The sequence below is a fragment of the Physcomitrium patens genome, chromosome 2 (genome assembly GCF_059467195.1).
Source record: "Physcomitrium patens ecotype Gransden chromosome 2, ASM5946719v1, whole genome shotgun sequence".
In the NCBI taxonomy this organism is placed as follows: domain Eukaryota; kingdom Viridiplantae; phylum Streptophyta; class Bryopsida; order Funariales; family Funariaceae; genus Physcomitrium; species Physcomitrium patens.
Window position 1 is genome coordinate 11315501 of NC_143411.1, and position 23905 is coordinate 11339405.

At 33.5% G+C, this 23905-nt stretch overlaps 1 protein-coding gene and 1 long non-coding RNA gene across 3 annotated transcripts; both read right to left on the bottom strand.

Moving 5' to 3' along the window:
* Nucleotides 1-7024: 7024 nt before the first annotated feature.
* LOC141045088 (uncharacterized) lies at nucleotides 7025-8834 on the bottom strand. Its single transcript, XR_012216999.2, has 4 exons — nucleotides 8730-8834; nucleotides 8074-8347; nucleotides 7662-7843; nucleotides 7025-7159 (listed from the first exon to the last, which is right to left on the bottom strand). It is a non-coding gene; the product is annotated as an uncharacterized LOC141045088 (long non-coding RNA).
* Nucleotides 8835-10330: 1496 nt separating this feature from the next.
* LOC112274133 (protein transport protein SEC24 A) lies at nucleotides 10331-17809 on the bottom strand. Of its 2 annotated transcripts, XM_090246449.1 has the most exons (14): nucleotides 17408-17809; nucleotides 16876-16978; nucleotides 15637-16709; nucleotides 15206-15341; nucleotides 14829-15019; nucleotides 14524-14631; nucleotides 13956-14159; nucleotides 13509-13740; nucleotides 13157-13306; nucleotides 12815-12971; nucleotides 12341-12468; nucleotides 11759-12081; nucleotides 11358-11549; nucleotides 10331-11014 (listed from the first exon to the last, which is right to left on the bottom strand). In XM_090246449.1, the coding sequence occupies exons 2-14, from the start codon at nucleotides 16973-16975 to the stop codon at nucleotides 10781-10783; spliced, it is 3228 nt and encodes a 1075-aa protein (XP_090102575.1). In that variant the 5' UTR covers nucleotides 16976-16978; nucleotides 17408-17809; the 3' UTR covers nucleotides 10331-10780. The 2 variants fall into 2 exon arrangements, 1 of the variants encoding a protein (XP_090102575.1); XR_016500199.1 differs by lacking the exons at nucleotides 10331-11014; nucleotides 12341-12468 and having other exon boundaries at nucleotides 12565-12971; nucleotides 17408-17738.
* Between the last annotated feature and the right edge of the window lie 6096 nt (nucleotides 17810-23905).

Consider the following 23905-nt stretch of genomic DNA (forward strand, 5'->3'; position numbering starts at 1 on the left):
AGTCAACTCAAAAGGTGGTGGAAGTGCACTTCGAGTTGTATTATGTGATGGCCACGTAGGCTTCCTTGACCCTTCAAAAAAGGTGATATAACGGTAATATTTTTATGACGAACGGTAATTTTATTTCTGGAAGGAGTATTTACTCGTTCAACTCTTTATAAAAGGTGTGGAATCGATTTAATTGGAACAAACATGAAAAATTCACATAATGATGAGTTGGTCACCACTTTTTTCAGCCTTTGAAAAACAAAACAAAAAATGCATGTACATTTTTTTCTTACAACTTCAAAAGGTGACAATTGTAAGGATTACAGCTGCTTTTTTTTCTGTCTTTTTTTTCTTCTTTTTCTGTTCTTATTTATTCCCCCTTTTGTTTCTTTCCCAAACGGTAAAAAAAAACCATAAGGTTATCCTACAAGTGGCAATCATTTACAAGGCCTATCATCTGAAAAGTAAATTAATAATTAAAACAGAGGAAAATGCCTTCGATTTTATGTTTTATTTTTCTTGTATTCATGAAAGGAAGTTCCATTCTTTACATCACAAGGTTTGTCTGAAACAAGGAGTTGAGATAACTTTTTCTTTTAAAAGTTGACTCCACACCCACTTCCTTTTTTTTTTCTTATCTTTCTTTCTGACACAAGCAGGGTATTCCACATCCATTTGAGTGGGGCAATCCTACTTAACCCAATGTATGGTATATATCTTTAAAAATCTGTGATATTTTGAACATGTTCATGTTATTTTTAATATATATATATATATACATTCATTAAATGGTCTGTGGACACTGCAAAAAGCTTCGCACAAACTGCCTTGGGCAGGGCCACAATGGAATCAATCTCCACATGAATTTTGTAATGGTACAACTGCTTTTATTTAATAAAAAAATGCACATGGGCAAGGGTTGCCAATCATACATGAAAATGCAGGGCCACCCTATGACAAGGGTTTGCCATCCTGAAAAAGTTGGTCAGAGTTTGTTGACCAAGAGAAGAAATGAAATAAAACAAAACAAAACAAAAAAAACACCCTTGAACTTTGGTGCATTTCAACTTCTTCAATTTTGAATGATTTTGGTGTGTGTCCACTACAACTACTCTTATCCTCATTAAATCCCATCTGGTGACCATTAACATGGTGTTGGGTATTTTTTGTGGGTTTTTATTTTATTTTATATTTATTAAAATTTTATGAACAACATAATAGAATGAAACAAGAAACAATTGTAGATAAATAGATCAAACCTCTATAATATACATATATAACAGGTGAGTATTATGACAATGTGTTTGAGCCCTTGAAAATACTTTTAGATGTGGAGAAATGAGGTTCCCTTTGCTTCATTGTGTGTATGGAGTGGCCTTGGATATAGCAAAGTAATGATATGAACTTTTGTAGGTACAAGCTTTCCATGCAATACTGGAATTGATTTTGACTGACTCACATGTGTATTAATCCCAGTAAGTTTGTGAAAGAAGTTGCTAATCCAGCACAATTGTTCTTAGAATTGAAAGAACAGTAGTAAGCATTGTATTATGAATACAAGTATTTGTGGTTGTAAAATTATAACTGGTTTGTTGCAAAAAATAATGGAATAAAAATAATCAAGTTATGAAGCAATTCAATGGCCTCATTTTTAGGATTCAATTGAAAATCCTTTTTTTTTTCAATGTGAGATTTCTAATTGGTCATGTAAATTTGTGTTCCAACACATAAATTGGGGCTTTAGACTTGGTGTGATTTGTTTTAACAACTTGATGTCTGGATGGTTTTGTGAACTGTACAACCCTGATTAAAATCTTAAAAACAAACTTGGTTTCTTCCTAGTAAACAAACAACTAAATCCAAAACCTTAACAGAGGAAAATATTAAATAAATAAATACTACGGTGAAGCTAACAGAATCAGACCAAATTGTAATTTAGATTATGCATATGCCCAGTCTGAATTGGAAAACTATCAAATAATTTCTTATATAAAAAGCAGAATGTGTATTTTGTCTAGTTGTTAAATTAACTTGTCAACACAATTTCCATTTTGAAAAGGGGAGAAGAAGAAGAAGAAGAAGAAGAAGAAGAAGCAGAAGAAATAAAAGAAAATGACATAGGATTTTTAAAACAAGGCATTGTAAAGTTTAAATCCAAATAATACAAGTTTATAATTTGGAATAGTTTAACACACATATGAAATATAGGAAAATGAGCTATAAGCGATAAGTTACAATCAAAGGAGAAAACTTGTTATTTCTTCTATTACTTTGTTTGTGCTCACAATTTCATTATAAAATTTCCATGATTGGAAAAACCAACACCTCGGATACGCGTTTACGGTGTGCACGGTGGAGGTGATTTGCACCGCACCGCCCCTGAAAGCACGGTGAGAGAGGATTCGAAACATTCGCAGCGAAGAACGCCAACTCAGGATCCGTGCGCCTCAAAATTAGAGCACAGTGTGCACTCATGGATGAATTAGTATTCATCCAATAAACGGATGTCGGTGGCCGGAATAATGCCGGCGCAGGGTGTGGGGTGGGGATGGCATCTTCGGGACAGAGAGATTCCATTTAACGGTCCCCCCTGTATCCCCCCTCTAGATTCCACCGCCCCCATCCCATCCCTGGCTGTGCGTTTAGCAGCCATCCAGCTCCAGGATTAGGGCTGGACGGCGGTTCCTTAATCCCGCGCGCACCTATTCCCGTGCCATGCGAATCCAGTCGGTCGGGACGCGGTATTAGAGTGGCCTCAAGCACCGCGCCTCCCCTACGGCCACTGCCAACGTGGGCTAACTATTCAAGGCCTATTTGACTTCTGCTCTTGTTGTTGTTGTTGTTGTTTTTTTGTTTTGTTTTTTCCATAAAACTTTTGAGTGCTTGTCGTTGTGTGTTCACATGGTGGTTTTTTTATTTTATTATTATTTTATATAATTCCTGTCGGTGGGAAATAGAATGGCTCCGCTCTCAATCGACAAATGATTTATTAAAAATCTTCTTGTGTTTGCTACGCGAGTATTTCACACCTTGGACAGTGCGTGTAGAATCAAAACTTAAAAATACAATATTAGTATTATATCTGATATTTATGTCTTTTGACGTTGAAAGTTGAATTTCATTAAGATTTGATTTGTTTATAACAAACTGGACGTAATACACACAGGGATTTCATTGCTCACAAGTTTGAGTATCTTCCCAAGAGTTTTTTTTTTTTTGTTTTTTTTTGTTTTTTTTTCGTCGGAAAAAATTGAACTCCTGCACCAAAAACCCACGAGTTGCTGTGCATACATCCTACGGTAATCAAAAAATATTCCAGGAGTAAAATACAACATGATTGCCCTATAAACTGTTGAATACCAAACTATATAACCTACCAAGCTTATTAAATGTTCCTGGGATGTAAATTTCAGCAAAATTCATGCTTTCGTACCATGCACAAACATGTCACAAATAATTGAACTTTCAGCATTAAAATATCCGTATAAAGGAGTTTTAAAACGCAAGTTTAGAGAATGGGAATTTTATATCAAATCATAATTGACATATTTTGAAACATGAAAGGAAAATTTGGGCATCACAGGCGGCGGTGTAAGCGCGAGGATGAGATCCTTCAAAAAAGGATAAAAATGGGGGAGAAAAGAAAAAGGAGCAAAAAAGAATTCTGCCACACAGTGAGCACCAATCCTGGAGCGCGGGAATAGGTGCCTGAGCTGGCAGGGACTGAACGTGGGTCATGAACACCCCTTTTCTGACGTTTACAGACCACCCTATTCCTGCGTCTGACGTGGCCATCTCCTACTTCTTTAAAGTTTATTACTTTAATTTTCAAAGCTTTATTACTTTAATTTCTGAACTCATTTCAAATCTCCCTTTCAAAATTAGTAATCCTAACAATATGAATGTGAAGGAGTTTGAAAATCAAAACTAAATAAAGTGGGCTCTCATTAATAAGGGTCCATTTCTACGAGGAAATCAAAGGGAAAGAAAAGAAAGTGTGATCAGACTTTGAAGTAATTAGTATAATCTGTCGTTATTTTTGAATTGTGTTTGCTGTCGAGTTTTCCAATAAAAGGAGTATTGGATTGTTATCTAAGAATGGGACTTGGTGTTGAAACCAATATGGCTGTGGTTCGTGGCTAGAGAATTGAACTCAAGTAAATAATCCATGGCCTAGTGGAGAATGATTCCTCAATATACCACATTTCCAATTCAAAATTACTTATGACAACTCAATTGATGCTTTTGGGGGATCTCAGGCCAATGAAATAGAGTGATGTTTGTGAAAATGTTTGAATTCTGCAAAAGTTGCAACTTGCGCTTATGTTAACTTTAACAACCTATGTCTCATTTTTAATTTTTAATTTTTTGTTTGTTTGACTAGCTTGATTAAAACTCCAGCCACTTTATATCATACAATGCCCTCATTACATATGCTAACTTAGTGAGTGTGAATATATATATATATATATATATATATATATGTTACAAGTAATGACCTTAGACTTATTTATTTTTGATCTGCTATTGATAATATCTACATGTTATAGAAGGCTCTTTAAATAAAAAACCAATATATGGGTGAAGTCTGTACATACCACTCTTTATTCGAGGTGAAATTCTTAACACTTAAATTGTAGACTGGTTTGTTTATTTTCATTTATATAAGTTTCAATTTTTTTTATATATAATATTATACATCATGAATGTGAAAATATTGAAACATGGTAATGTTAAATCCCTCGTTCCATGTTATTTGTATGATTTGTTTTCAAATGCTTTTGATGTTAACGAAAGTTTATGGGTTTCTTCCACATCAACACTTTCATTCTGTTTGTTTTGTTTTGTTTTGTTTGTATTTGAAACCTCATTTTGTGTCGACTTTGCCTCCCCACAAATTATAATGATCATTCTATACATAATTACTTTCAGCTTTATTTAGGCATTTCTTAATAATTGTTGTTATTATTTTCATGCATCACACATGTATATACATACACACATTCACAAGATATTTATTGTGAAACAACCCCCAGAACAATATCTACAAGAATTTAAAAAATCATTTACTTAATATGCTCAAATTTGAAGGATAGGGGACTATAATAATTTATTTATTGTTAATGGGTGCTTTAATTCAAATTTCATCAATCATCTTATTTGGATACATCATGTAGAAGTCTTACAAAAAAATTGTGAAACTGTGAAACTGCTTGTAGCAACAAGAGAATTGTAGAAAAATCGGTTTTTGATATTCAAATTTTCAGCTCTGCAGTTGATTAATTTAGATTTTTCCCACACCCAAAAATAATATATATATATATATATATATACACACACACACATGAATTTAACTTCATTATTTCAAAACTCATTCAATATTTTATGAATGTTCAATACCAGTAAAGGGATGTCTTGTAGTTCTATAACGTATACTGCAGGCCCTAATTGGAAAATGCAATTCTTTAGAAAGTACTGTGCTACAGTAACATATCCCCACATTATATATATATATATATATATATGCACACACACATATACACATATACACAGTTTACTGTTTTTCATTATAAAAAATAATAACATTTTGTTAATGGAATCATTCATATTCATTGTGGTTTATCTTTGGTATAATACCATTTCTTGACAATATAACTGACCTTCAATATATATATATATATATATATAAATATACCTTTGTGTATTAGTGTCAATCAGAGTTAATATTGAAAATTCTCATGTATGCATGCATGGAAATTACTTACCATCTGTATGTATATATATATATATATACACACACACTCCTTACTACCCATATAACTGATGTCTAATAATATTATTTATGTATTGCAAAAATTAGTAGTTTTTTTTTCCCTTCTTATCCAATTGCATTGATGCATATCCAACCTCTTTACTTGTTGTATCTTTTTATAAATATTATGTTTGATAAATTTTATTATGGTATATATTCCATACTAGCATTTTTACTTTTGTTATGTCTATATATATATATATATATATATACATTTATATACATTTAATCTTTGACGGATTTATTTGTTGCTTTTGTCACACAATTAGTAATAAATAATTCATCATTGGTCCTTTAGTCAAAACAGATCATGTTACATATGTTTGATAATATTTATAGCAAGCATTAAGTCTTCATCTCCTTTGTGTTTTATTTTTTTTATTAGATAGGATTGAATTAAGAAAATTTAATCTGTTAATTTAAAACAACTTTTTGTGTTATTTTTGAGACTATACTCTGCACTATTTTTATTTATTTTTCAGTATAAATTGTTGTTGTTGTTGTTCTTTTCGTTATTATTATTATTATTATTATTATTTGTTTTATTTAAAAAATAGATTTTTTTACAACAAACCTTTTTGAAGTTTCACTAGACTTAATTTACTAAATAATTTTTTTCACTTTACTAAATTGAAAAGGTTTATTTCAATATATTTGACATAAATATTTTACTATATTTGACTTATTGTGCTAATGTGTACGCTCTTTTACTTTTGTAAACTGCTTTAGATACTTATCTTGCATAATTTGGAAGATTGTGAATGCTTCTATTTTATATGATTCTGAATTGAGACTCTAGATTATGTACATACATACACGCATACACCTCAAATTGATATATATATATATATATATATATATATGTATGTATCTTCTATTGACCTACATCATCTAAAGCACATAAAATGTTGATACTCTTGTTGATAAAGTTCTGGTTTTTTTATTTACATCTTCGAAATTAAACAACATTAAAATTTAGGTATTTTTCATTTCTTATCCCTATCTCTTTCCACTAAATATCAATGTTTAACTTTGGTTTTGCTTTAGAATAAAAAGGTTTCTTACCTAGTCTTTAGAATGACATTATTATTAGAATTGTAATATAAACACTAACATTCTAATTATTGGATTCATTTCTAGCTCTCAACCAAATATTACTACCATACACACACACACACACACACACATATATATATATATATATATATAGAAACATTAAAAGAAACACAAAGAGACAAGGTGAAATGCTCACAGGTATTGGAGAAACTGTTGTAGGTAAAGGAATCCAGAAACTTCTGTGAGAAGTTGTATGCAGGATGGAAGAAGAAGAAGAAGCAGAAATAGAAGCACCAGGCCTTACTGCAATAGCCACCATGAAGTAAATAAGTGATTGTTGCACACACACTTACTCTCTCAACTCAACACACACTTAAACACACACCCACATCTGTGCACAAAGCTTCCATACAACAATGGATAACTGTTATATGTTTGCCAAACCCAACAAAGCATCTCAACCCTAGTTCTTTAATCACAAGGTAGCAGCACTTCTACCTGGTCCCCACTGATCATTACTTTTGACAATCCTTCTTGAAAATAATTGTTGGTTATTGATTTATGTTCTTACTAAGATGAAGCAAATTAAGACATAATCCAATATAAGGCATTAGGAAGTGTGCAGAGAGGTTGATGGAAGCAAATTTTTATCATTTGATTTTACAAATGAAAAAAAAACATTTGTAACATAGCTTTTCAAAATGGTTTTCTAATTATGATGTAGCAGTAGAACATCTCATACAATCATAAAAAAATAAAATAAAATGTGACCTCAAATAATTAAATGACAGGCACAAGTAAAAACCTCAATCAATACTGAAGATGTTGTGTTGTTACAGCATCTGAGGCCTTTCCCCAACTTCAAATAAAGTCACAAAAAAGTGTATTAACATTGTGAAGAACACCCCTCTATCACTGCTTAGTATTTGGAATAACAAAAGGATGCTGATATTTTGAAGCATGTAAAGCCAATTGGAACACCAAGCTCTGCATCTTTGGGAAAAAGTAAATAAATACTAAATATCATCACCTACAAAATGTATGTATTTTTCACAACTATAATCTTATGGATGAGAACTCAAAAACAAAATAATGTAAAATTAATTAATTTTTTTTCCATGAGTTTCATGAGTTATCTTTGGATTTCTAGGGAAGTCACTTGTATTTTCATAATTATGCTTCGAAATTGGTATTACACTTCCAATACACTTTCTTACATTGTATCAAAACTTGGTGCCTTAGATTGCTCAAATTGCTTTAATGAGGTTCTTAGCAAGTCATGGCCTTTCAAATGTGGCCTTTCAATAACTTTTGAACTACAAAAAATAATATAGAAATTGTGGACTTTCTTGAAAAGTGGTGAATCTGTTTTGAGCCTAATCCAGAAATTAACTTTCTTTGGGTAACTTAGAAGAAGCAATGCTAATAAAGAACATAATTAAATGTTCAAAAATACTTTGGAGAGTCTTTGGTTAGACCTTAATCCTACTTCTGTAGGGGAACAAGAATTGGAAGTCAACAACATGAACAAATAATGAAAACAGATTTTAGATTTCAGCTTGGGAAGACAATATTAAATCTTTTTGGAGAATGCATTTTAGGAATCAAACAAAAAATTAACATAAAATAAAGTAAAATGCAAGATTAGTGGAACACATTAGCGAGTTTAGAGGCTCATGCAAACTTATGAAGTAATTTTTTACTTTGAAAATTTTAATTTTTAATTTTAATTTTAATTTTTTTCATTTTGTTTTTGTAATTTTTTAGTTGAACTTTTTGATAGATGCTTGTGGCATAATTCCACATGAACTCAATTATATGAATGTGAATGAATATAAATAATAAAATAAAGAAATAAATACCTAGTACGTACCTTATATTCATGAAGGAAAATAAGTATTACATTACAAAAAAATGATGGTTACTGTTGGCATCTTTCGAAGGGAGAAAAGCAATATGAGTTTATAAAGGTCCACAGAAGGTCATTTTGAAAAACTTTTAACACTCTGTGTTAACTATTGCTTTGATAAAGTTTTTTTTTTTAAAAATAAAAAATGAAGATAATATTATATGATATGTAGATGTGGATTAGATGCATGTAAGCAGGCAATTTCAGTCATAATTTACAAATCCAAGGTTTCTACCCACAGGTATTGGAAAATAAAAATATAATAAAATAACATACTCAAACCACACAATAAACTTTGGAAGATGTATAAAAAGTAGAAAACTTTAAACCTAATATATTTGTAGCTTGAAGAACAATATTTGTGCAACCAAAATTATAGCAAATGTGAATTTAAAGCTTGCAAAAAAATACTTATTAGAAGAGGCTAATTTTAAGGTACTAGTTAGTATAATTTGGTTCACTCAAAAATAGAAATTTAAATTGATATTGCATATGTAATGAAAGTTGTTAGTTGGTACACAACAAATGTTGACCAAAAAATATTGAGCAGTAGCTGAAAACATTTTTTGATCTTTAAAAGGCACATCAGATCATGTATCTCAGAAAAAAAATAGGATAAGAAAAAACTCTAAATGTTTGTTAAAATTTTAATTTGTATTCGAAAAAATCATTATATATATATATATATATATATATATATACACACATACACATATACACACTTATATGAAACATCGAGCCTTGGATTTAAAACTCCAAAATTACCCCAGATTATTGAAGTTGAAATTCAAGCTAAGCAGCCCAATAAATCTAAAGTTACTGTTGCAAAGATATTTTAAAATAGTGTCATTAAAATAATTCTCCAGTTGTGTATGTATGTGTTTGGATAGCTATTTTTCAACAAAATTTCCTACCGTGCTTCGGAGTTGCTTGGTCCAACTGGGATGAATTCACATTGGATGCAAGTTTGGGGTCCATACGTAGCATGACGTCGGAGATGCTCTTACTAAGTTGGTAAAACAAATCCACTCACTGAATCAAGAATCCAAATACAATACAGAATTATTCAAAATTCAATGTTTAATATTTTGCTGCACCTTTGCCTTCAGTGCACAAATACCTCACCCTAACATTCTTCCAATTTTAAAAAAAACTTAACATTGGCAATTAAGAAATGTCTTTCTCCACTAATTGTAAGATGATGTGAAGCGATATCTGCTTCTCGCAGCTGTAATAAACGCGCAACTAATAAAAATAAGCCATTCACCTCAACCCAACCTGATACGGTAACATAAGGTTACCTCCTCCCCACTACCATCCCTGCAAAACACTGGCATCGAGATCATAGTGCGTGGGAAAATGTACCAAAAGTCAGTTGATGATCGTCTCCCAGATCCTCCATTCGGTCAAAGATGAGCATAGTACTACTTGCTACAACTCAAATATTGGAGTCAAGGCAACTCTTCATAAGCAATCTAAAAATTACGTATAAAACAGCCAGCAACAGTTCTTACACCTAATTCAAAAGGCAGTAAAGGCTGAAACCTTTAGATTACACGCCTGAGTGTAAGCAACTATAATTTTATTAACACTTCTGCAGCTACACACGGCACATAACCCTGAACCTGGGCACAATATGTACGGAAGGACGAAAACTGGAACCCAACGTCAAGAAGAGCACTCTCAAGTAATTACACCATCCAACCCCTAGGGACTTGTACACACACCTACAGCTCCACAGCAATGTTGTGACTAGTTGAATAGAGGGTGTGGGACGCCAATCGCATCGTAAAAATAGCCCGAATTTAGAAAATTGTATACTACCTCGTTGTGAGAGCCCGATCGCAGCAGCTCAAAGGTGAGCACACTGCACAATGAAGCATCTCCACTCGATGTCAACTAACGATACCCACTACAGTGATTCGCAACCTACATATGGTACCTGATTTGAGTGAACCTGAGGAACAAATTGACCGTAGCGCTTGATTAAAGTGGCAAATCTGGTTAAAAACCTCCTATGATAGCTGCGAAACCTGGCGATAAATCTGGACTACAAACTCAGCATATCCATTGGCCCCAGCAGTTCGATCCTCGAGTAAATTAGACAGCATAAAAGTTCCTTCTCTGGGTTGTTCCCCTTGCCTAACTACTGTACAAAGTTGATATACAGCTGGACAACTTTGTCGTAGTGCTTGCAAAACTGACATCAACCGTTTCGAGATTGCGGTCTCCTGTTCCACTACGGCAATCTGTATTCATATTGAACAGAAACAACGTCAAATCAAACCAGCTTAATGGCTTGCGTTAGAAGGGAGATGAACTAATTAGAGCCTCACTAGGGAGAAAATTGTCTGTCTGCTCGACAATTGCGGATAATATGTAGGTAGAGGATAGGAGAGAGGCCATGAAGCTAAGAACTGTGCACATTCCATTTACAACAACATATTCATAGCAGGTACTGATTAACGAAGCATGACCAAACCGCAATCTAAATACCGCTTAGCATATCAGACTGAGCCTTACCACTGACTCCAGGTCCGAAAGCAAAGGCTTTGGGTACACCACAAACAATAGTATAGGGGTAGGACCAACCTGGGAAGAATCAGCAGTGAATGCGACCTCAGGTCCGAGCAAATCTTTAACAAATTCTGTAGGCAAACCCTTCCCTAACCATAATACAAATCGCAACCCATCATTTAACAGAAACGCTCCACGTGGGTCCAGATTTCCAGAAGAAACTGCCAGAGGTGTAGGCAATCCCGCAAGACCATCAGCTTTCGGACCCTGAAGATGATAGGCAACATATGACGACAAGTCAGTTATTAGAATTTCATAAGTAATCCATATATCGAACTCAGCTCAATCAGCAAAAGATAATTAGTTTAGGTGTACCCATACTGCACCTAGTCGACATACAGAAAAGATAGCCATAACCGGAGCAAGAGTACCATTCAAATCATCCCTGTAACATAGCGGTCAAGCCAGGGAATCACCTGAATAAGGTACTCATCCAGACGAATAAGTGATGGATACAGCAACTTCAACAGTCTTGGTATGGACATGGTCATAATTTCGAATCCCATTGCTGATCTTTCATCAGGTGTGCAATCTCCAAAGCCCCCTCGAAGTGCTAAGCTTTTCAGTATAGCAAGAGTGTAAATCGGAAGCAGTTTCAGACTCTCTGGGTAGATCAGCCTGTTGCTGCTCCGATGTTGAACTGAGAGCAACTTACTGTACTCCCGCAAGCTTCGCACCAACCGTTGCTGGCAAGCTTGACGAGCATCTTCAAGTTTTGTTTGCAAAGTCTTCTCAACAGCTGCGCACACCAGAAAGCAGTCACATACAGTGAAAGTAATAACACGTGACTTGAAAACCACGACGATACAGGCAAACTAACTACCAGACAGGATTTAACTCAAGCCACAAAGAGGTTCGCAACAGGAAAACCGCCATCTCTTTCTTCGCTCGAGATCACTGGAGAACAAAGGACTGAAATTCGAATTTATACAATGTCGAGGATTTCTGTCTTTGAATTGATTTCAAACAATAGCTTAAAGAAGAGCATATACACTCACCAAGCCTGCTCATCAGAAATGTGATAGCATCTACATCAGCTGCTTTATATAGTTCCAAGAGATCCTTTACTACAGGAGTGGCCATGGTATGGACTCTTATCCTACGCTCTCCTATTGACGACGTGTATCTGTCGCATCATGAGTCAAGGCAACATACGGTAGGAAAGATAAATTCAAACCAATTATCGTTTATTTCCTTACTCACAGCTCAAGTCATAACCCACCTTCTACCACCCGAGTTCAGGATGATTACTCAAACACAATTCAACCATGAACTGCTTCACTTCACATTCCAAGTCGCGGTTGTAATGTGTGCGACCCAAAATTCCCAAGAAATGCAACAATAAGCACACATGGAACTGCTTAGGAACCACAGCGTGCCCGAAGCGCACAAGAGCACACGAAAGAAGTGTAAAGAATACAATAAAGTCAGACATGGTAAACAATCGGCACAATTGTACGGCAGGTGGATACAGCAGAGCAACTTGGAAGTAGATTGTCTGCAAGGGCAACACAGTGTCTTCAAGCTGCAGCTGCATAGCAAAAGCCTTGTCGCAATCCACAGCAGGAAGGGCCATAAGGTCTGCACTTCGTAGCATGAAGTGTCCGTGAAACGTTGAGAACCGCACTCCTGATCGACAGCACAAAGTACCGCTAAGAATCAAATATTAAAAGAATAATAATTACTGCACAACTAACAAATTATGCTCAAGCCTAATACCAGAATATAAGTCTAGAACGAGAAATAATATCTCGTGTCTTAAAGCAGAGCATTAAGCGGCAGTAAATCACAAACTCATGACATGTTTCAGATACCTTTTCCACATCGAATTCTCATCACAGCCTCCCATGCCGTTTCTCTTGAAAGATCTCGAGTAAGGTCATAGCTGAACTTCTCCCCATGAAACCGGGCCTGGAAGGCAGGATAGTAATACACTTGCCCTCCAGTGTATTTTGGGAGCACACCTGTCATACAAAAACTCAACAAAATTTCAATAACATATACAGATTGAGCAATTGTACTAATCATCATCGCGATGACATCCCAGTGATCACTTCTCAAAATACCGAACCGTGCCGTCCTTTTTAGGTTGAAACGTCAACGACCAGTAGAACCAGAGCATAAAATTAGAAATAAGCTCTAAGGATGATAATTGCGGGGACTCACCTAAAGAAGCTACATCTGCGTAACGTTCACCAAAAATATAGGTGTCCACAGCGATTTGGTACTTTGAAAAATCCGCAGCCATTTGTTTATAGAAGTGTTCCTCAGAGACACGAAGAAGACACTCTTTCTCGGTTCCATAAATGAGAGGATTATCACCTCGTAGTTTCAGCCTTCCAGAACCAAGGGAGGGTAAAGTACTCTGGAAAAGGAGCAATTTCCCTCCCAGCTGACTCTGCAGTATCGATTCCACCCCAAAGATCACTAATCTCCATGAACCAGTTACAAAACTAAACATCGAGGGCTTTATGTAAAATTTGAAAAAAAACTTCGACAATACGATACGATTGAGAAACATCCATAAACTCCACAAACACACAAACAAACAAACAAACAACACCATTAATTGCGACACGAACAACCACCCAGCATTTGGTGACTGAAACGTACCATGACCATGAAAGTCGCCTTTAGAGCTGGCCCAAGAGCTGACTCAATGGTGAGATTTTTCTCGAACATAGAAGGTAAACTATCAAGCAGGGCGTCCACAACGGTCCGTGACTCTGACAGATTTACCAGCAAATCGTCGGGAAGTGGTAAGAAAGGATCATCAAGGTCCGCAACCACCATCATTTGCGGTTGAGTTAATGAAGACTGCGATGTCCAATCAACAGACATAAATTAGTAATGAGGAAGAATGAAGATATCGCAATACAACTCTCTGCAAACTAGGGACAACAGACCTGCCACTAAAGCCGTATGACTAGGTCAGTCTGAACCAAAGTAGCATCATACATAAAACCGTGTTCAATACATCAAACTCTGAACATCTCCACACTCGTCGTACCAACTCAAGGCACTAAATAAGACCAACACAATTAAGTAACATTCTTTCAAAAACAAAATGTCATAGTATTGATTTACTTCTCGTTCGAACCCTTTCCAAATCGAATTCACAAACAAGACGCGGAAATAGTAACTCCCTTCTTGACATTAAAGAGCCATTTTCATTGCTCACCTTAAGATTGTAGAAATGCAGAGTGCTGTCAAACGTCACAAACCCAATCTGTGTCCTAGGAAACCCTGGTAGCTTGTCCAATGATGCTTTGATTGTCTCTGCAGCAACCTTCGCCAACCCGGCCATACTCGGTTCAACCCACCTTATTTCTCATCCACAGAATTTTGATTCGTACAGTTTCCGCACAAAGTGCTACATTAACCTTCTTCACATGAGGGAACATCAACAACATTACTTGTGACCATCACAAAAGTATTCTAAAACTAGTAATTTTATTATGGACGAAAGGACGAGGGACCGTTTACCTTGATCATCCCAGACTTCACAGCAGACAGGGAGACATCGATGAGGAAGAAGTACACGGGCGGCATCGGTGGCCGCACCATGTACTCAGTTGGAGCGACAAACTCCACACTACCACGAGAAAGCTCTGGCCTTTCATCTGCATCTCGCCGCCGTCCGTTCTCATCCAGAGGACAATAGTAGTCCACAGGAACTGCAATCAAATTCATTATCTTTGGTAAACACGCGAGCGTTCGCTAAAGATATTGAACCGCTTCTCAATTGCCACAAATCCTGAACAAGTCAGGCTAAAAGTCCACCTGCAACTCGACGGCAGAAAATTCTACTCCTGTCCACTCGCTTTCAGACTGATGAAAATCGCTAATTACTTCAAACCCACCTTCATTTAGCAGTGAACACACGTTGCAACGCCACCGACGCCCCCCGTCCGTAAACATGACAAATGCATTAATGTATGTACGACAGCGTCGACACCTCACTATAGTACCTACAAAATTCACCACAGGAACCTCCTCCTACAGCGAAATAAGTGGAACAATCGGTAAGCATACATTGCCATAGCCACATCAGATACCACAACTCATGAAAACGAAAATGTGAAACTACGTAACATGATAATCTACTCATTGCAATGGAATAGCAAATGCTTCACTGTCCTGATACAACACTAAAGTAACCATCATTCCAATAAATCGTATATTTTAATCACAAAAGCAGCATGAAAAAACGAGTGCAGATAGCTCACAAAGTATATGCAAATATGAAAGATCAATCATCACTAATTGGTGGCATAGAGTTCCAGTAGCGTACCCCGGGTGGTGCCTCCGCGAGGGGGTGAACGACAGCTCCCAGAGGCAAGTACCATCGAGACGCTAAAGACTGAGCATTAGGCATGGCATTGGTTGTAAGACGCAAGTATCGAGGATGACAATTCAGGTTCCCACTTGGTTTTACTTCCTCCGCTCCGTCAAGCGGTCTTGGAAGTGTGGCTGGGTCTACGGTGATGTCTGGTGATCCAAGTACCGATACCAAAGCAAGCGATTGAAAATCTTCGACTAAACCTTGTGCTTGAGGGTAATTTCCACCATACGAGCTTGCTGGTGGTGGGTGGCTGTACTTACCCACTTGCCCATCACTGTACTGCCCTGGTATCGGCGGAGGAGGTGGTCCACCGTAAAAGCCTTGTGACAAGGGAGGAGCTCCATATTGAGGAAGATTCAAAGAAGAAAACTGAGGAGGTTGTGGAATAGTCGATGAAGACTTCGGCGACTGGGGCATGGAATTGTATTGTTGTCCCTCCGATACTGACTGCTGTGATGGCGATCCAAACTGAACACCTGGAGGTGGAAGAGCCTGTGAGGGGTTGCTGAACGTGGGCCTGCCGCCTGAAGGTGGAGGGAAAACTCCGGAGGGTGGTGGAGGGCCAGGATATGCAGGGAATCTAGTTGGAGAACCATACCCTGGCCCCTGAGCGGGTCCTCCAACACCACCAGCTGAACCAGAGCGAGGACTCCCCTGAGAGTTTTCTTGACCAGATAGAGCCACAGATGCTAAATTTGATGGTGAAAATGAAGAGGGAGGTAGAAAAGCACCTGAAGGACCTGCCATGGGCAGACCTCCAGGAGGCGGAGGCCTGGCAAATCGTGGAGGGGATGGACCAGACACGGGGGGTGCAGTTTGGGATGGCTGAAAACCGGCGGGGGGGCCTCCTGGAGGGTAAGCTGATGGAGGTCCAGCCAATAAAGGATTCTGACGTGCATCTGCTAGGATTTTAGGTGGTCCGGGAGGTTGGCCTGGAACATGTGGTCGGAACTGAGGACCAGGAGGACCAGGAGGACCACGTTGCCATGGCAGTGGTCCAGATCCAGGTCCAGGTATTGAACCTGCATGAACAACAGGAAATCATACTGATCAAGAAAAAACTGACGAAACTAGGAAGGTGTCGGGAAGGAATTGCAACCAGCAATCTGTTAGAATTGAACGAGATTTACAGTAGATGATGCAACTATGTAGAGAGAAAAAAAAAATAAGGAAAAAATAAGACAATACCAGGAGCTGAAACTGGTGGAAATTGAGGTCGACCGTAAGGATTATTAGCTCTGGGAAACCCAGGTGACCCTGGATTTCTCTGCTGCTGCTGCTGCTGCATATTCTGTAACCAGTCTCAAATTTCAGTACATAACATAATTACAGTAACATAGAAATTTACAGTGATAACAGCACGACTGCGGCTCCGGTGGAGTCTGCAGGACTTCGTGCTCTCAATTCACACAGTGAAACATCGGAGGAAGAAAATACTAGCTACCTAGCGCATTCAATCACTCTGCAAATACTCAAAAATGACCACGCGTACAGGAAGTAGCTCCACCATAAACCCATGCCCTGATCATTTAGGCGAAAAATCGCAAGGCCTCCTCGAAGCGAAGATTTCTAAAAACTAAATAACTAAGCCTCGAGATTGCCTCTCAATACCAAGACATTCCAACTAAAACCGTCGAATCTTCCCAGCACACTAATCGACCTCCAGAATTCTGCAATCCAACATCTAATTCAGATAAAAACATCCTTCGGAGAGGAATACCTTGACGGATAGAACCAATCTCTGCACACCTCCAAAGGAATCTTTTAAGCAACGCCAAGATCTGTGTAGCGAACCAACATCCCGCAAACTAGGACAAACAAAGCCTCTAAACAGGAACTCGCGGGCACAACCAGAACCCTGTCGTGGGACCCCGATGTCGATCAAGGAACACACATGCCTATTTTGTGTCGTCGCTTCCAGGTTCCAAGACTCTGACTCCTCCCATTCCCTCACCCACTCACTCGCTCACTCGCTTCATCACTAAGTCTCCGATCTCTGCCACGCTGGTCTGTGCTCGTGGTCGGCAATGCTAGCTAGGGTTGCAAGATGCTCGCTCGTTCTATCTCCGATTCCACCACGCGGTGCTATTTAGGGTTCCGTGCTCTCAGGTCGACCATCGTCGTCTTCCGCAAGGCAGAGTAAGTGTAGCATTTATTGCTCACATGGATTAATGTGTTGTGTCCCACCTCTAGGCCTTTCCACTCTCTGACAGTTGCAGCCTAAACTTTTATATCTTCCAATATTGACAGTCAATACTTGAAATTATACTCTCCTAAATAATAATAGATAATCTTGGCATATATCACTGAAGCTTGTATAATTTCATTATTCCATTTTAGGTTATATTGCGCAAGAAACGATTCCTTAGTTTTGTTTCATTTGTCCTTCTTTTTATTATCTTGTTTTTTAGAAATATGTGTGTGAAGGCAAGCTTAGATATAATTATTATCTTGTTTATTTCTATTAATTTTATGAAGTTGTATAATTACAGAGCTATAGAAATAGCATATATATATATATATATATATATATATATATATATAAATATATATATAAATATATTAACACTAAATGCACTTGTTTCTTAGTTTTTGTGATATGTAAAGTAGATTGTGAAATGGTTGCAATGTGGATGTTTTTGTGTGACAATTTTCATAGAGATTTTGACTACAATCTATTAAAGTGTCAGTTTGAATCTTACAATTGTCATAGAAATTGTTCCATTAATATGCATTAAAAATTGTTTTATTCCTTTTTGTAGCTTCTCATCTATTATATTTTTTTCCATTACGAAGCAATGACCCTAAGTCATTTATAAGTGTAAATATTCCTACTATTTCACATTTCTTAGTACACATATTCCTAACATGAAAAAACAATTTGAAATGCAAAATAAAGAATTTTCTTATATGATTTAATGTGACTATACTAACCATGTATTTCTCTAATATTTATAAGATTTTTATATTATAGTTACACAAAATGAAAGATTAGTTTATAATTTATATACAAATCCACAAGAATTTCAAGCCTAGTGCAAAATATAACATTTTTCATGAATTTTATGATAAAAAAATTTAAATATAAAATAGAACCATATATAGGATTGAATACTTAAATACTTTAAAGTAGTTCAAAAATTACATTTACTTTTATTTTTTTTACTTAACTTATCAGATCTTTTAAGTCATCTAGAATCTCAAGGAAAGAAAATATAAAAAGATAAAAGATAAAAAACACCACTATCTTTTTATTTGAATTTGATAAGAAAATAAAATATGAAAATTATGAATGATTGATTTGTACCTTTGATATATTTGTTCATTGCTTAAATAGAATATATATATATATATATATATATATATATATATTTGAGGTTGGAATCTACTAAGGAAGTATAGATAATTTTTTTAAGCTTTAGGATTTTGTGGTCTAATGATAGAAATCTTTCATTTTTGCCTTATAAAACTCTAATACAACTAATTAAAAGATACTTGCATTATTTAATATTTTTAGCTTTGATGATGCCTATTTTAGTATTAAGATTAATTATAATATCTCATGTAATTATTTTTTTGAATTGGTTGAACTTGAATCAAAGAAAAAATATTTTAATGTTGGATATTAACTTATAATAAATAATTATGAAGTAGAAGCCTTTAAGAATATATTTAAAATTTAATAATATAAAACATATCTAAAACAAATCATAATTTTTTGCAAGCTTGTCAAATTATTATTATTTAAATAAAGTTTCAAAGATTTAAAATATATATATATATATATATATATATATATAGATTATCTTGGTTGATAATTGAATGAATGTTCTCATAAAACTTCAATTTAAAAATTTAATTCTTTTAAAAAATTAATGTTAAAAATCAAGAATCAAGTTTTTGAATGAATTCCAATGATTTGAAGAGTGATATATTAGCTACTTAGAATTAAAGCTTTTAGCTTTGCTAGTGAATTATATATATATATATATATATATATATATATATATATATATATAAACAAATAAGACTAAGAACACCTTCAATTGTGTTTATTTGTATTTATGTTGATATTTTAATATATTTTCTATTATTTTCTTTATAATTATTATTAATCTTCTATAATTTTAATCATAATAATGTATTTATTATATTATATTCTAATCTTATTAACTATTGTTACACTTCTTGATATTATTTATTAAAAAAAAAGATTATGAATCAAATATTTAATTATTTTTTAGATAGCAAGAACTATTATTTTATACAACATCATGTTAGGAAAATTTAATAAATCTCTTTTTAGCAACAAAATGTGTTCTTATTCTTCTAGAGAAATTATCAAATTATTAAATTCTTAATTTTAAAAATAAAGTTACTCAATGTTTATGTCTAAATCAATATTTTCGAAATTTTAAATTATATACACACACACACACACACACATATATATATATATATATTTATTAAAAATTATAGTATTTATAGACTTTTTTATATATATATAAATTTTATATTTAAATAATATATTTTTAGATTATTATGAAAAGAACATATGCTTTTTAGTAAAATTTTCAAAGCAAATGTCCAAAAATTTGGATTTTTTATATATCAACCAAAAATTAGTTTTTATTTATATATATATATATATATATTATAATTTCAAACAAATGACTTAAAATTTTAATGGTTTAAGAATTTAATAATATAACTTCTTTAATATATATATTTTTATTTGATAAGTTTGTTTAGATTATATTATTTATAAAATTCATATTTTATTTTTATTTTAAAATTTTAAGAAAATGAATATAATATAAATATAAAAATATAGTATAATAAACATAAGTTTTAATAAAGTTTTAAAAATCTATCTTAAATCTTGTAAATTAACTCTTTTATAAATTATTTTTGGACCTAATTTATGCTTTTATTGATTCTTAAATTTTTTTAAACTCTAGTTGTATACAAATCATTTATAATTTTTTTAAATTTAATATAAATATTTAATATTGCTAGTGCAATCATAATTTTTGTTATTATTAGTAAAATTTATTATTATTTATTACTTATATATTTATACCTACATATATATAAGTGTGTGTTAAAAATAAAATATTTAAAAAATATTAATAATTTTTTATTAAGATAAAAAAAATTAAAAAAATATATTAAATAAGTAATGAATTGTCATAGCAATAGAAATAACTATGGTGGCATATTATAGATGGCAATTTGTGGTGGCAATAATACAAACTTTGGTAGCATTTGCTATATCTAAAATATATATTGTAGATTAGTAATAATATTTTTATAGTATGATTTCATAATAGCTATAGTGAAATGTGATGATGTATCACAGATATACATAGTACTTTAGTACATACTTATATGATTAAATAGAAGTAGGTAGAAGTAGATAAAAATAAGTTAATTTCATATTACCTTTTAGAGTAGCTTCCTAGAAGCTTCATAGATGCTACTTTGATTTTACATATATTTGTAGATAATTGATAGGTTAGAAACTTGATCAACAAATTAACCACATGTTGATAGCTTGCAGAATAAATAAACTATGTGGCACACATATAGAAAACTTGCTTTGTAAGTTAAGATATATGTCTTACAAAGTCAACATATTTTAGAGGTCTTATAAGACATTGTCTTGTAGCTCCTAGTTAAGAGTATATATGGAGGCAAGAGTGAAGCCTTCTTTACTTTTGTCAATGTCTTTCTAGTCTTTAGTCTTATTTTAAGACTTTATGGTCTTTTTTTCTTTTCCAATAACTATTCTAGTTCAATTACATATCATCTTTGAGTGGCTTTCTAGTTCTTTTTAGTATCACAAAAGTGTTCTTCTTCTATTGTTGTGTTTTGAAGGCTTAGGACTATCCATCTTTAAACAAAAAATCTTATTTTTTAAGATTGATCTTTTCTTTAAAAAAAGTGGATTACTCCTCTTTGTCAAAATTTTCATTTAATATTATAGGTTGTGGATAATCCTTCTCTAATTTAATTTTTTGAATTTGTTTGAGTTATCTATGAAAGAATGATTATGGATACTACTTGCAGCAAAAGTGAAAATAATTTTACAACTATTATGGATCTTTATGAACTTATCGATACTCTAAAAATAGAAATCTCATGTATTTTCAATATAAATCATGAAAACACTTTACCTACGCCTATGGAAGAAGTTCAGAGTCTATAACAAGAAGTTGTGTAGTTGAAAGAAGCAAATAGATTAACATTGCTACTAAATCCAGAGAGTTTTGCTTCTATAAATATGACCGGGATAAAGATTGGTATGTTTGAAAAGTTTGATGGAATAATATCAAAATTTTGAGGATTTTTACAAAAATTTAAGCTTTATCTAAGGTTGCATCTTTTCTAATATTCAGATGGATTTATTCAAATTGGACATATAGATGCAATTCTATTAAAAAGTGTTCTTTTTTGGTTTGTACCTTTAATAAAAAAATATTTGTGACTCTTTTATGATTTGAATTCATTTGTAAAAGTGTTTATAATCACATTTAGAAGAAGTAATAAAAAAAAAGTAGCAAAGACTAAGCTCTTATCTTTATGGTAAGAATCATGGTCAGCCACCATGTATACTGCTGAATTCTAAATCCTTGCTTGCAATATGAAATAGATTGACAAAGCCCTTATCAATCAATTTTGATATGGATTGAAGGATAATGTCAAAGTTTTGTTACAGACAATACCAAAGTTTCTAAAATCTTTAGAACAATTTATTGCTCAAGTTATTGTATGCAATAATTGATTATTTGAAAGATATCAAAAATAAAGATTTGGCTTAATAAGAACAAATCAAATAATCATGACAACTTCTAAGTTTTTTGAACCTTATTCATTCAAGCCAAAATTAATGCAAATTGATATAATATATTTTAAATCTTTCATAGAGCAAGAAAAGCCTCCACGATATTAAAATGGCTTATGCTTATATTGTGGAGAAGCTAAATACATTGCTCAACATTGTCCAAAGAAACAATGCAACTACAAAATGAGAAGCTTGGTTGCCAAAGAAGACAATTTATTAGAAAACGAGTTTCTCCAGCTACAATAGAGACTATTATTGTATTGTAGTTTGGCTACTATGTGAAAATAATGTATTTATATATTTAATGTATAATTTATTTAGCAACATGGTGAGAGCCATGTTATTAGATTTTAGTTGGTTGTATAATGTGGTTAAATTATTACTTTTAAAGGAGGTTGTTTAAAAGGATTACTATTAGAATTTGTATAATTTTTTTTAATAGTAACTTTTGAAGTTGATTTTATTGGTAGTAATTTTATACATTTAGAATCACCTTTGATAGAAACTCGTGACCCTTAAAGTTTTATTTTAATTCTTTAATTGGGTGTTTAAGACATATGATATATAAATATTATATGATAAGGGATTGAAGAGGGATTTTGATAGCAAAAAAAATACTTAAGATATCCATATGAATGAATGGAGATGGATGATATAAATCTCCATTCCTATTGGTCAAAAAAAATGACCAATGGACTTCAAGGAGGATGCCCAAGGTCATATTAGGAATTAGGGTTAGTCTTTTCAAAAGAATTCAAATATCAAAGGCTATAATAAAAAAGTTCAAGTTTTTGGCTATGAATTTGGTACAAATTTTGAATCATTTGGAGTTTTTATGAAGGATATATAGGCATTCAAAGTCAAGGTGTTGATTTTGTACCTATTGACACTCTTTTGGATATAATGTACGTATACAAAAAGTAATTAAAAATCACAACTGGGATTGAGGAGAATACTCTCTCGGCTATACTTTATGTATACTACTTGATGAAGTCTAAGCTGAGATAAAGGAGATATTAGAAGTTGAAGTCAACGCTTAGAATCTAAATAGTAGTAAGTGACCCAAATTGCTAATGGTTGTGTTTTGAACTATATCTTATGCAATTTTACAAGATTTTGGCTAAATTTTTTTAAGAATATTTATTTTTATATTACTACACTTTATACATAAGTTTTGTGGTATTTAAATCTTGAATTTGTAAGATATAAAGAAAATAGTACTCAGGTACTCATGAATTAGGATTTTAGTGTACCTATTAGGTGTTTCAAGATGCCAAACAATTGGTAGTGAATTTTTGGTTGATTTTTTTTTAGATAAAACTTGAAAATAAATTCTATAATATTTTTAAATTTGACAAAAATTGAATATTT

Coding starts and splice junctions, on each gene's coding strand:
- LOC112274133 (XM_090246449.1), bottom strand. CDS start 16,975: ATGCAGCAGCAGCAGCAGCAGAGAAATCCAGGGTCACCTGGGTTTCCC. Junction 13,741..13,955: donor AGGCGACTTTCATGGTCATG/GTACGTTTCAGT, acceptor TCGATACTGCAG/AGTCAGCTGGGAGGGAAATT. Junction 12,469..12,814: donor TACTTCCAAGTTGCTCTGCT/GTATCCACCTGC, acceptor ATGATGCGACAG/ATACACGTCGTCAATAGGAG.